This window comes from Siphateles boraxobius, unplaced genomic scaffold, assembly GCF_051911475.1.
Source record: "Siphateles boraxobius isolate OS27281-9 unplaced genomic scaffold, OSU_SipBor_1 25, whole genome shotgun sequence".
In the NCBI taxonomy this organism is placed as follows: Eukaryota; Metazoa; Chordata; class Actinopteri; order Cypriniformes; family Leuciscidae; genus Siphateles; species Siphateles boraxobius.
The window spans coordinates 26,825,591-26,840,231 of record NW_027508866.1 but is presented as its reverse complement, the minus strand read 5'-3'; the positions used below and the strand labels follow the sequence as shown (position 1 = coordinate 26,840,231).

At 35.6% G+C, this 14,641-nt stretch overlaps 1 protein-coding gene across 1 annotated transcript in view; it reads left to right on the top strand.

Annotated features, from left to right (window-relative positions):
- Positions 1–7,181, top strand: part of minar2 (membrane integral NOTCH2 associated receptor 2) — a 29,287-nt gene extending 22,106 nt beyond the window's left edge. Inside the window, exons 2-3 of the mRNA XM_077243433.1 lie at positions 1,261–1,491; positions 3,553–7,181. Of these exons, the coding sequence (XP_077099548.1) occupies positions 1,261–1,491; positions 3,553–3,744 (423 nt within the window). The 3' untranslated portion in view covers positions 3,745–7,181. The remainder of the gene's footprint in view (positions 1–1,260; positions 1,492–3,552) is intronic.
- The last annotated feature ends 7,460 nt before the right edge of the window (positions 7,182–14,641 follow it).

The window sequence follows — 14,641 nt, the reverse complement described above, 5'->3', positions numbered from 1 at the left end:
ATGTTGTCTTGGGATGTGGGCTCGTGTTTTGCATTATAGAGAGCCTTTTTTGCCGCTGGGGAATCACATGGAGTCAAAGGTAGCGGGGGAAAGTTTTCCTCCGACGTGGAGACCTCTACTCAGGTCTACCTCTACATTAGGTTGTTCTCAAAGTATTAGGAAATAAACCGACATCAGAGGAATGCAGTTTTTCTTGAAATGCCACCAAATTAGAACTTTTGTGCGGGAGCTCAGCAGTAACAAACTTACTCGGCCGCCATCTTGGCTCCCTCAACTTAATTCTTGTAAAAGTTACCCGCCGAATTGACAACAGGCTGACGTCAGACGCACGTCCGTTTACAAACCAATCAATGTCAAGATGCAGCCCACATAGATGATGACGACAGGACTCACGTACAGTATGCCATGTAAAGTTCTTTATTATGATCACAGAATTGCAATGTGAAACCAAACCAAAACTTACAGAGTGTATAAAATGTATCAAAACATGAACTTTGGTTCGGACCCTAGTGCGGACTTTCAGGTGTGAAAACGCCTTTAAAATACAGCAAGCCTAACGTATGTAGCAGTTACTAATTATTTTATTTTATTTTATAAATTAATATGGTTCTATTATAATTTTTTTGTCTAAAATGAGGATAACAAAAATTAAACAATGACTAACAATCCATTCCAATAACCTGATTCTATATGAGAAAAGCATAGGTGCTGCATTAATAACAAGTTGCTAACATACTGATTGCATGTGTTAAACATACCGTATGTGTCAACCATAATTTTAGAAAGCTGTATCAGACCGCTTGAGCAAAAGATTGTTGATTTATCTGTCCAACAAATTGTGGCCCACACACGGAAAACCGACACAAACAATTTCCTCCGGCGCATATGTGGCCCCTGTAAATATGACTCTTATTGTTGATGTGGCCCATATCTGGCTTGGAGACTGAAAAGTAACTTACATTGTTATATGTGGCCCAGGTCTGGCCCAGCTGAGACCGATCTGGCTGAAAGTCGGCCTTGTCCTCAGGCCAGCTGGCAGTAAAACAAAAATTCACACATTTAAAAAGATTAAGGGTTTTTATTATAAAGTTAACTGCATGACTATGTTGATGCACCTGTGGACTGGCATGGGCCAACATGGGAATTGTTGAAAAAAATTTCAACAAGGAACATTTTATTTAAATGCCCCCTTCATAAAGTGAGATTTATGAAGGGGGCATTTAAATAAAATGTTCCTTGTTGATGTTCCGTGTTTTGTAGGGAATGGAGAGAGGAAAGGAAGAAAAGGCACCAGCTGACAGTCATGTGTTTGAAGACAGGGAGCTGGAGAAACACATCACTCCTCAAACTCTAAAACCAAAGATCAAGCAGAACCCTCTCTATTCTCACATCAACATCATCCACACAGAGGAGAACAAGTCCAAACCATCCTGGACCATCCAGGACTATGACAGACACACTGCACACGGTCAGCTGGCAGACTATATGAAGGTACTACATCTGCCAATACAGGCACAGACAAATGCACATATTACGATTTGAAAAACATGGTATTATGAGAACGTGATATGATCAGGGTTGGGACAGTTGGGACAAATGCGTTCCAATACATATTACAGAGTATATGCTGCAAAATATAATTTGTAATGTATTAGATTACAAGGTAAGTAATCTAATACTTTGGATTACGTTTCTAGCACTGGTAGATTTTTTAATCTTATTTTTTAAATATAACAAAAAAAAATACTTGAGTTTATAAAACAACTTTTTCTGAACACGTGGATTATTTTTGTAGAACAAGACAAAAAAAAACATTATTTGTAGCCTTTTATACATTGCTTAAGTCTAATGCATTTCTCATTTAAAACATTCTTTGTTAAAAAAAATACCTGAGACTGCAACATAGACAAAGTGAACGGATTCATGTTTAATCTATCAATCCATCTAAGCATTTCAAACTGTTTTCTGACAAGCTATATTATTAGAAACATGCTATAATACCTCTTTGTAATTGCAGTGGAATTTACTCAGACATCTTATCCATTATCCTTTTACTCTACTCACTAGGATGTAATTACATATTATAAGAGAGTGTTTCTTTGCTGTTCAGTCGCTCCTCAGAATGCACAATCTATAAATATTTCTGGCTAAATTCACTAAATGTTAAAAAAATGACAATAAAATTCAGTCCCTTTAGTAATTTAAATACTTTTAAATGTAAATTACCAATCATATCAATTGTAACTATAGCTGAATACAGTTACTCATATTTTGCATTTTAAAAATGAAACTCCCAATACATTTTGTGGGAAGTAGGACAAGGCCGAGGGCCACGAGAATGGGGCGAGGCCGGTGGACAGGATTTATAATGAGCCTCACCTGCGCGCATCTCGAGTTTCTCATGGAGGAGCTTCGGAAGCATAAAAGGAGGCCTGAACTTTTCCACACTTTAATAATAAAACAAACATAAAAAGAAAGTAAAGCAGCAGCACCACACGGACGACTGCTGCACAAACACAAACAAAACATAACATAAAATAGTTCTAGCCTGGTCCTCTCTCTTTCTTCACTATTGTCGCTGCTCCTTTTATGCTTCCGCAGCTCCTCCGTGAGAAACTCGAGATGTTCTCACGGCCCTCGGCCTCGTCCTGCTTGCCACACATGTATTCTGTTACTCTTAAACTCTGGATATTGTTTCTGTAATGTACGATAATTAGGCTATTGGATTTAATGGTGCAGTAAGCGGTTTCTGAGAAACGCTGTTTGAAGTGGATTGGACCGAGCACCACAACACACTTGTAGCCAATCAGCAATAGGGGGCGTGTCCATTCATGATGGGGGAGGAGAGAGAGTGAGCCAATCAGCAATAGGGGGCATGTCCGCTCATGATGGGGAGGGGAGAGAGAGTCAGCCAATCAGCATTAGGGGCATGTCCAATCATGATGGGGAGGAGAGAGTGAGCCAATCAGCATTAGGGGGCATTTCCAATCATGATGGGGAGGAGAGAGTGTGCCAATCAGCAGTAGGGTCGTGTCCACTCATGATGGAGTATTTGTGCATTTTGAGGGCGGAGCAATGAAGGGAGGAGTGAGTTTGTTTGGGTTGATTTCAAACATCAACAGTGTTTCTCAGAAACCGCTCACTGCAGTTTTAAGTGCTACTGGCTCTGTTATGTGATTATGATGCTATGACACTTAAGCCTGTGGAATATAACATTGACAAGCTGTAAACAATAAATAATCATTAATAATCTTGCTTTATGCAAACAATAATAAGCAACATTGATGTGACATTCTAATTAACATGTTATACTTATCCTGTATTGCAATTGAATCACCAAATTTAATATTTATGTCAACATCCCATCAATTACTTGGTGACACTTTACAATTAGACCTTATTTGTTACCATTTATTAAATACATTAGTTATCATGTAAATATAAATATAAAATATCTAGCATTTGCTATCACAAACTGAAATTGTCACAGTGTTTACTTTTAAAACACAGTAAACTTAAAGTAATGAATAATGTTCTGAATGTGTCTTTCAGGAAGACCCAAGAGACCTGAGCTTCTGGCTGGAAGATCTCTACACCCCCGGCTATGATTCTCTGCTCAAGAAGAAAGCAGCTGAAATGAAGAGGAACAAAATTTGTAAAACATTTGCATTCATCATTCTGTTAGTTTGTGCAGTAGTGATCATTATTACTGTGCCAATAGTGGTAACACAATCAAGAGTCTGATGGAGCCATGCCAGCCGCTTACTCTAGTCTGCTGTAACAGCTACCCTGTTGCAGTGGTGAAATGTATCATCCCGGCCATGATAGGGCGATAGAGAGGGGAAATGGGGGTAAGAAGGATTACTGTAAAAGAGAAGAAATGAGGGCATGGTAATGGAGTTTGTTTAGTGGGGTGAAAGAAGGCCAGACATCACCTTTTTTCAAGTGAAATTTATTTCAAAAGCTTAAAGGGGTCCTATTATGCCCTTTATACGAAGTCTTGATTTTGTATTTGGGGTATACTACAATATGTTGTCATACGTTTTATTTTTGTTGTCACATACATTATTTTTCACATATTTTACATTATTACAGCTCCTCTCTCCCCAGTCTAGTTGAACACGTTGTTTTCGGTGAAGTCCCTCCTTCTGAAATACGAAATGTGCTGTGATTGGTCAGCTGGCCCAGTGTGTTGTGATTTGCAGTGCTTAAGCGTGTGTTCAGGAAATGTCACTCCCCTTCATAACCACAAGCTCTAACTCAATTTCAATTTCAAACTATTTCGAACCCGATTCAGACCCTGACAATGTTAACGAACAAGAGGATTGTGCTGAATGGATTTAAAGCACAGACTTTGTAAGCACGGATTTCACAGGACGTTTTAGGGTGGTGTGTTTTTTGTGTGTAATTTTCTTATAGATACGATGTTATCCATCATTTAATCTGTCGGAAAACTATGGTAATACAAACAGTAATCATGGATTGGATTTTCCTAAGGGGCGGTGAACAGTCTTACAAAAGCGAGAGCTTTCAAAAGCTAAAGTAAACACTACATCAGTAGTAATACAAATAGTTAGCAAGGTTAGCAGAAGCCATTAATAAGACATACTTACAAGTTGTGATCCATAAATAACAGATTGTCCCGACAAAATGTGAATGGCTCCGTCTTTCAGGAAAAGATTTTGTGCATATAGCCTGCATTGTAATCTCTTCTGTTGGCTGTTCTCCGTAAAATGTGCAATGCACAGACAAACGTTGAGGTTATAATGTTCAGGAACAGTGTTAAAAATAAACCTTAACCACTAAGTTCCTCAGCTTTAGGACAAACATTTTCCGGGGTGTAAAAAACAGCTACAACAACTCTTCTTCTTCTCTAAATTAGCCCAACATGGCCTCACCCCATTTGTTGTGTGTTCCCAGTGGAGGGGTAAATGTTAATTTTAGGGTTTGTGATGTTACCATCCCGGGAGGAGGCTCATTGTAGTCCCTACCAGTCGTTTGTTGTAGTCCTTAAAAACGATTTCTGTAAAATAAAATATCTCCCTTTGCTCTGAACTTTGAGCGTTGTAACTTTGCAGATGTTGTTTATGCTCAAACAGCAAAATTACACACTAACTAAAGTTTAAAAAGTGAAATCATAATCAACCACCCCTTTAACTGAAATTCAAATGCACATTTGATGTATCCTTGACAAATGATTATCTATATGGTTTAGAAGCGTGTAGAGACTCTGTTATGGGGCTCTAAAGAGGACAAGGACTGTTTGTGCAGAGACCTACTGCTATAGTACCTGGATGGAATTACACCAAAGGGATTTAGTTGTGTTTCCATGATTTGGTACTACATAGTTTCATTGATCACTGGGACATTTTCCAAGACTGTTCACGCATCTACAACATTCAGATAAGACATTTTGTATTACGAACTATATCCATTACTGCTGTAGGATTCTAAGACAGTTTAATACACCTTTCATACTACATTCATTTGTTTTTGTTTAATTCTGCTGTAGTGTTTTGGGGTTATAGTTTCATTACTTTGGGTAATCAATTCAATCAAACAAACTATAATTTATTTAGCAATACTTAATTGTTTTGGGTTTGAATTTGATTTTGGTTGTTGGTCTGTTTTAAGCATTGAGTCTTGTGTTGATTTGTTTTGCTGTTTTTTTTTCTTCATCAATGTGTTAATAGTTACCATCCAGTGTTTCAATATATACAGTTGTTCACTCCCCTATTAAGACTAATTTTAAACAACCAATAGCAAAAGTGAATCCCCCGTTTTATGGAACTCCTTGTCTAAAATTAAGGTGAGGTAGTTACACTGCATCCATTACTATAACTATCTGACAGTTCAGCTGGACAACAGCAAACTGTTTTTTTTTATTATCTAAATTGCATTTTTTCTTTTATTTCACCACAAGGCTTATAACAACATATGCCAGCTGGGTTAAACCTTTAGTTGACTGTTGTAGTTTAGGCCTAACTTTGAAATGTTACTACCTTTTGGAAATAATCCATTATCCCATTATGAAATGAAATGAGATAATTAAGAAGTGCAATCTTCATGTGAACAGATGTTTTGTGAGTCTGAAATGAACAGGTTATGCCTCCCACAACGGAAACATTTATTTCTTAATTGGATTTCATTGATGCAACCATTGAAGCAATCTTTTCAAGTACATGATATCTCTATAAATAAATTTTGTAAGGCAAAATGATATTTTAATATAATCAGGTATGTAATAACAGCTATTAATGAAATTATTTATACAATGAAATTCTGACCTATTGTATAGTATTTTCAGCTACAAAACTTAACCCCAACCCTAAACACAACCATACCCCTTTAATAAAAATAAAGGTTGCTTGTAGATTTACTTGTAGTTTCATATTTAAAAGACTTTTAAAAGTGTTTCCATGGGAGAGCGGCTCTGATGACAGACTCTTTCTTTAGGGGACTTAACGTGCAGTATTAGGAGAAACTTGTGTTGGGTTTGGTTTGTAGTGCAGTTAGATACATTAGAAAATTTCATACATTTGGACACACAAAAGGAGAAACTGATATGGGTGAATATTCAGCTTGTGCAGTGATTGCTTTCTTTATCCCTAACGAAATGCATTAAATGTCAGATTTGTCAGATACACAGATTTGAGTTTCATATGTAGCAACCAGAAAAATGTTTCATCAGGTTGTGTGCAGCTTAATGTACAATATATTTAAGATAAGACTTAATTAGGCCAAAAAAGGGCTTTATTTGTATCTGTTTTGTTTTGATTAAAGATACAATATGTCATGTTTTCACCGCTAGGGGTCGCTAACCTCTTACAATAACAAAGGCGTAGATTGCTGACACAGTGATAACCGGCATCCTTCGCATTCTGCATTCTGTCTGTCACTGTCACTCATCAGTTCATTGCACTCAGCTGTTCCCCGTAATTATTGTTCCCAGCTGTTCTGTGTTAGTCTTGTTAGATATGTGTGTATATATTCCCTGTCTGTGTTAGTATGTGTATGGAGTCATTGTTAATGTCTCACACTTCTTGGTTTGTTCCTGCCTGTTCCTTGTGTTCATTGTTCTTGTTTGGATTGCTTGTATGGTATTTGGTATTAGAATATACAGTTTGTACAGTATATAAATCATTATGTCTATGGAAAGTCCATAAAACATGGAAACACTACATGTGTGTGTGTGTGTGTGTGTGTGTGTGTGTGTGTGTGTGTGTGTGTGTGTGTGTGTGTGTGTGTGTGTGTGTGTGTGTGTGTGTGTGTGTGTGTGTGTGTGTGTGTGTGTGTGTGTGTCTGTGTCTGTGTCTGTGTCTGTGTCTGTCTGTGTCTGTGTCTGTGTCTGTGTCTGTGTCTGTGTGTCTGTGTGTCTGTGTGTGTGTGTGTGTGTGTGTGTGTGTGTGTGTGTGTGTGTGTGTGTGTGTGTGTGTGTTCGTTCAATAAACTCACCATTGTTCCTTCTCCTGTCTGTGTATACCCGGACAAAATGTTTGCTTTTGCTTCAAGGAAAAATGGTTTATTCACAGCTTATTTGTGTTCACAGGACTATAGGATAATAACCCTGATGTGTTAATATTAACGGGTTAAATCCAATCAAAAGAAGTAAACTTATTGCTAAGTTTTTTGGCAGGAGACTTAAAGACTCAAAAAACTGTAAATGGGGAGAGGCAACATCCATTTTAAATGTCATTCAATTTTCAGTGGCTCTAAAAAATTACTAACAAAGAAGAACATGTCCTTGTAAAAGGATACGTTTTATAAATGTATATAGACCACTTGATGAAGATTATTTAAAAACAAACATAACAGCTGAAGGGGTATAATGTCATGTCAAAGTTAGTTTCTGTTTTCATTGGTAATAATGTTAATTTATACTGTTAATTTATAATGTTAACTGTTGTTCATAATATTAATGTTAATTTATACAACTTGAAATATGAAAATGTATTAGTTAATGTAGAAATTAACATTAACATGATTTAATAAATACTGTTAAAATATTGTTCATGTTATAGATATTGCCTAATCTACAACTTTATTTTTGTGTAATCTGAGTTTAAGTCATTGCTTGTCATTGTGTCTGTATTTTTTCTCATAAATATTTTAGGTTTAATTTATTTGCGAGATGCTTTAGATAGGATACTTCGATTTTTTTTAGGGGATAAGAAATGGCTAAAAATCACCACTAGGAGGTGTCGTAATACAGAAGACAGTTTCATGTCAAACCTTTTTTGTCATTATAATCCAATTGCAATAAAAAAACAACTTTGAAACAAGGTTTTAAACATTCACCAAACTGCTTATGTTTCCCTACAAGCGTATTTTGAATGAACACTGAATGGCCTGCAGGCAGAATTCCTTTCGGTGTGTGTAAGCTGCGTCTGTGTGAGTTCTGTGAAGTGTTTCTTGTCAAACTTCTAGTCTTGACTCCACCCTGTAAAGCAACAGCGCTGTGAATGGCTGAGCTGTCAGGTTAACTGTAGAGTACTGTGAGTGACTCTCTTCAGAAAACCACTGCTCTATTTCTGACAGCTATAATAACTACAGCTTGACCTCTAGTTGCCTTTGTGGATGTCATTTTACAGCTTAAAAAAGCATGATCTCATTTTAAAACTGTTCTGCTGATGCCATGAGCACTCCAGGGTTTTAGGGTCTTGTTCTTTCTGAAACATGGTGAAACAAACTGTGCATCTTCCTCAGTTAGTTTGATCCACCCAGGTGGGGCACATATTCATGAATATTGTCAAATGAAAGATCGGAAAGAAATAGCTGATGAAAATTTATCGGCAGTTGACAAACGTTTTTATTCATTTATCCAATAATATTTTACTAATTAAATATAACTTCCTTGATATATAGTTTTATATAGTAAAACTCTGAAGTCTATACTTTATATAGTAATTCTTTAAATGTTTTTGCTATTTAAGTGGTGCAGGCAATGCCAAGGTTATGGATTTTATTTCAGGGAATGTGCATACTAATCAAATGTATAGTTTGAATGCACTCTTAAATTTTTTTTAAATCCAAAATAGGGATATTTTATATTTAATGATGTATTTATATATTGCTTTTACATGATACACATGATACATGGTCTGAAATAGAGCTGATAATCCTAAAAAGTAATAAACAATTTTAAAATGTTAAAAAAATACTGAAATACATATCTAAAGATAGTGTAAACTCGAATAAGTTGGCAAAACTAAAAAAAATAAGTAAGGCAATCAGTTGCCTCAAATCTTTCAAGTTAAGAAATTCTAAGTTTAAGTAAACAGATCTGGCAGATTTTTAATTTTGTACTTGTACATTTTAATTGTTCTTAACTTGAAATGTTAGAGTACACTTTCATGTAATCTCAATGTGAACACTTTTATTAGAATAAACTTAGCTAGCTTTAACAAGCTAGTTTGCCAACATAGTAATCTGTTAACATGTTAACTATAGTATGATGTACAAAAGCACTTGCTGTATGAGTGCAGTAATATAAAGGTTTTATGTGCTCTCAAATCAAGCTGTCACCACTTGTCACCATGATGGTAACTATCCTAAAACCAACATTAACAGAAATTCTTCTAAATTAACATAACAAAACATTAATCACTACTAAATCTTCCCCTTAACATTAATCTTGCACAAAAAAACCCATTATATTACATTTAATTTTAGCATTTACTCTCCCTTTCGAGTGCCATCGGCAAAGCATGCTGGGAAATAGTCATCCCAGCCATTTCAGTTATACTTAAATTCGTCTAAATTAAAAGAAATAATTTCATAAAATTCAAAGCAATGAAACAGTTATTTACTTAAAAAATAGCAGTTCTGTGAACTTGAAAGAAAAAGAAAGTGCTAAATACTCATAAAAGTTAATTTGACTGAAATAATTAGTTTAATTTAAGTTTGTCCTACTCAAACCAATTAATTATTTTGAGCGTTAGGGTTTCTGAAGTTAGCACCAGATAATGACAAGAGCAATCTAAATCTTATAAAAAAAGATGTGGGAACCATGGAGTCCACAGTCAATACACGTCAGAATGCTACGGAGACATGAATGCTTTTTACAAATATAAGAATCACATAATTCCAAAATTACATCAAAGCACCATCAATGTCATAAAAGTCGGACAAAAACTGATGATTTTATTGTGCGTCTCTAACTGCAGCAGTGTCATTTCTACAGTATGCAAAAAGGAATTACATCAAGTATATTTGTCAACAGCAGGGGTGCAGTTCCGGTCTGAAGAGTGAAGGGGTCAAAACTGAGTGTGTGCTGATTATAGGTCACACATTCTGATGCAAAACTAACAATTCCTTTTATTTTTATTTTTATCATTTTGAATTTGTCAGGATTTTTATAAATAGGGAAAATTGTGTCAAGTTGTCACAAGGCCTTTTTTGTCGGTATTTTGCTTTCTTCTAAAGTTTTCTGTACATGATTCAATGCATACATTACCTTGTCCAAATTATCGTGAAGTGATTTAGATAATTTTGTTAATTTGACCAATTCATTGACTAGAATCAATCTCAAATTAGTGAGTTATTCACCAGTTGGCCATTGCTATTTCAGATTCTAAATAGTGACAGAAAATATGTATCATGTGATCACTGAAATATTGAGTGTTGGTAAAGGCTGGAATACACTACACAACTTTTCAAATCTGAACAGATTTTAGATTAACAATACCCAAATGGGTCCGTGTACGTTTTGATAGTTTGTTTTTTTGTTTGAACCACAAAACAAAATAACGATAAACCACCTTTTTTTCGTTTGTAGTTTCAAACCAAAAACAAAGAAACGATAAAATAGAACCGTTCTCCCGTTTTTGGTTTCTGAATCCAAAAACGAAAAACGACTAAACCAAATTCAAATAACGATCCGATAATTTTTTTTTTAATTCCTTTTTTCGTTTATCCGTTTTAAGATCTACATTAAAAGGTAAAAATCGGATAAATGACTTCAAAATCCCTTTTGCACATGTGGGCGGTCATGAGACGCCCCTTTCAGCCGATTGGTCAAGCAAATCTGAGCCTGTGACGTCATCAGCAATTCCCCAGTTCTTTTCAACAAAATAATAGTCATATGGCTCTGCGTACCGCTTCTTAAACTGTACAGGGCTGTGCAACTTAACGCGTTTCACAGAAATATTTAAATCAGAAATATTAAATATTAATCTGGGCCCAGACGGTTTTAATTAGCTGTGCAGAGTAAAATCTGTGTAGTGCTGCACTAGACAGCGCAGAAGAGGGTGAAGCTCAGACCAATGTTCTGTCAAGTGTAAATACGCAGCAGTCATAACTCTTCTTTTAGACAATACGCTCAGTTTTGGACAAGGAGTGGTCATTGCAAATACTGTAATACAAAACTGCTGATGGTGGTGGGTACCGATTATGGTAAATTAAAATGTAACTAATCATAGCCGCGAGAGTGAGACAGCGAGATGATTGACAGGACGATTGCGGAGGAAAAAAGATCAAGATAGCCTAACATGTGTTAGTTAAAAAATATTTCTTTGTTTAATAACCTATAAGTGAGTTTGTATTTAAAAACAACAACAACAACAACAACAAAGAAACAATCAAATAACAGTGTGAACCCACAAACGGAGCGTTCATTTTAAAGAGAAATTTCCAAATATCTTTTATTTATTTGTTATAATGCTATTGTTTTATGTATTCCGTGTTAATCGTTTTGTTAAAAGAAGTTTAATACTATGCGGGAGTTTTTTACTACTATTTTATTGTAGGCTATATTTACCGAGGCATTTCATAAACCCAATTAGAAAGCTAAACAGTTCTAGGCATGAAGAGCAAGATCAATTAAGATTTTCATTTGGGTTTATGAAGTGCCTTGGTAAATATAGCATAGGCTACACATTACATTATTTATGGGTATGTTCATGGTAGCGTACTACTAATTGCATAAGCTCCTGTGGTTTTGATGCAATACATTTTATTGACGCATGCATGTTTCTCATTTTTATTTTTGATTACACAGCCAAGACTGGAGTTGTCTGGACCATTGGGCTAGACTGGGCACGATTTGGGTCCCACCCAGTATGATCCTGAATCAACAGATTGATTGAACCAATGTTCGCTTGATTTGTTCCGTTTATCTCAGTCAGAAATTATCATGGGCCGACAGTAATGCAACCAAATTTAAAGAAACTGAGACCAATGCAACTGAGTTAATGTATCATATTTTCATGATTATTTAATTTGCTAATGGCTGACTTGGCGCCACCTACTGGCGGTCTTGAAAATATTGTTACATGTAACTTCATATTTTTCACTGTGGCATTTAATAGTCTCTTAGTATGCAATTGAAATTTATATGTAAATGCACTTACTGTGCCACATTTGAGCTGCATAAAACTGTGTAAATACATCTAAATTCCATGTCAGATACAGATGTCATCAGACAGCCTACAGTATGGCTACTGCAATTTTTGTTGATTAAATATTTAGAAAGTGATGACATTTACAGGTTTTAAAGAAAACAATTCTACATTTGCCGACCACATTTTTCTTACAAAAACATAATTTCGCTGGACAATGTCTATTACAGTATACAACATAAGGGTGCTAATAGAGTGATACAACACTCTTTAAGAAAAGTTTGTTCATCACACTGTAAAGTGATTTAGAGGAAAATAAATTAAAAAGTTAAAATTCCAAAGATTTAAAAATAAACTCTGTATGCAACCCATCATAGGCTACTGTACATTAGTTGGTACCGCGGGAAGTAGGGGTGCTGAGGGTGACCCCTGGCGTAGAGTCCAGGGAAAATATGATGCCAATAAAGCACCTAAAAGCTGTCACAAAGAACCGGCAAATGAATATAAATATGTCAAATACAGCAAGGAGACATTTTAATTGTTTATTAATAAACATATGTTTTTTTGTGTGTCAGTGTCGGCTGCAAAGATGAAGTTGATCTTCGCAGTAGTGAACACGCCAGAGAGAAATGCACATTTCATACGGATAACATAAGCAGAGAGCAGTCTGTTTTTTTCTTTCGTTTTGAATTGTTCTGTTTAAAAGCTTTCTATAGATACATTTCTCAGGTCTGTGAGGCAAGTAGGCTACCTTATACGCGGAGTTCCGGTTCATTTATGAGATGAGCCCCAGTTCACGCGCCGGCGCCTCCGTGTCGTGATTATCTATTGTCTGCTACTTATTTACTTCTTATTTATTAAATCCAGGCAATTGGTTGATGAAACATTGATTCAAATGAAGATACAATTAATACAAAACGAAATTCACTTTAAAGAAAGGGTTTGTGCTTTCTGTTTGAGGTCTCTGAAGTTTTAAAGTCTTTTAATGCCGCTTTCAGAGCGGTCACGTCCGTAACATTGTTTTTTCCTCATAAATGCGAACACGAAACATTTAATAAAATGAATATTTTATGTTCTGTGGAGAACCAACTCTTCTTCATCCGCTGGGTATTACTTTTTGTTTGCGCAAATTGTAAATCACAGAATTACTACAAAATATTTTGCCACCTAAAAGTTAAAGATTTTTTGTCACGTCCGCAACGCATATGTATTTCACTCATATTAAATATAAAACGCATGTGTATTTCCCTCATATTAAATAAACAACGCATGTTTAGAATGATATTTTTCTAATGTCTGAATTTCTTTATTAAGGAGTAATAAACAATTTTTGTTTTGTTTTATTTGCACTATACAAAGAGTATAGGGCTATTTGTTATTTCTTTTTGGTATAGTGCTTCACAAGCATAATTTAATTGTGCCCAGTTGTGGCCTATTGAGGGGCAATAAATATCAAAAGTTCCAAAACATATATTGTGTTATTTGTATCTATCCACTATAAACATAATATCTACATGGCATTTGTTGGAGGCTGTCTCACTTTGTCCCAGGGCAACATTAAAATAGTTTAGATTGTGTACATTGTTTCTGTTAATAATATATTGTATTAAGTGTCCATTTCATTATAATATCCACGTTTATCATTAATAATTGAACATGCACATGTATATTAAGTTCCATTAAAGAGGGGTGGAGGTGTGGTCACATTTGATTTAAAAAAGTTACTAGATACTTTTATCATTTGTAACTGAGTAACTAATTTAGTTACTTTTTGGAAGTAGTAACTAGTAACTGTAAGTAATTACGTTTTTAAAGTAACTTGCCCAACACTGATCATAACAAATAAATAAAAGATATTTGGAAATTTCTCTTTAAAATGAACGCTCCGTTTGTGGGTTCACACTGTTATTCAGTGGCGTCATGCCCATTCAAAGTGAGGGGGCACGTGCCCCCTCAGATTTTTCCTCCCTGATAATTTTTTGTCACAACTTTATTCCTATTATGCTCCATAATTACCAGAGCCTATAACGACTCAAATGTATTCTTCTGGATGTGTAATAAATCGGTCAGCATCAGCCCACCCCTTTTTCCTAATATGGTGTCTGTGTATATCAAATCTAGAGAGCTACGCGCGTAGCGCTCTAGAGTCTTTGCTGTGTATGTTCAAGCAACTCACTCGTCTCGCACGTTGAGCTGGCAATGTTTTACAGATGGTCTTGAAGTGGTAAGTGGGCAAAGCAACAAATCGGCATTGAATTAGTTATCGGATGATATTAAAAGGTAGTGGGAGTATTTGTGGTTGA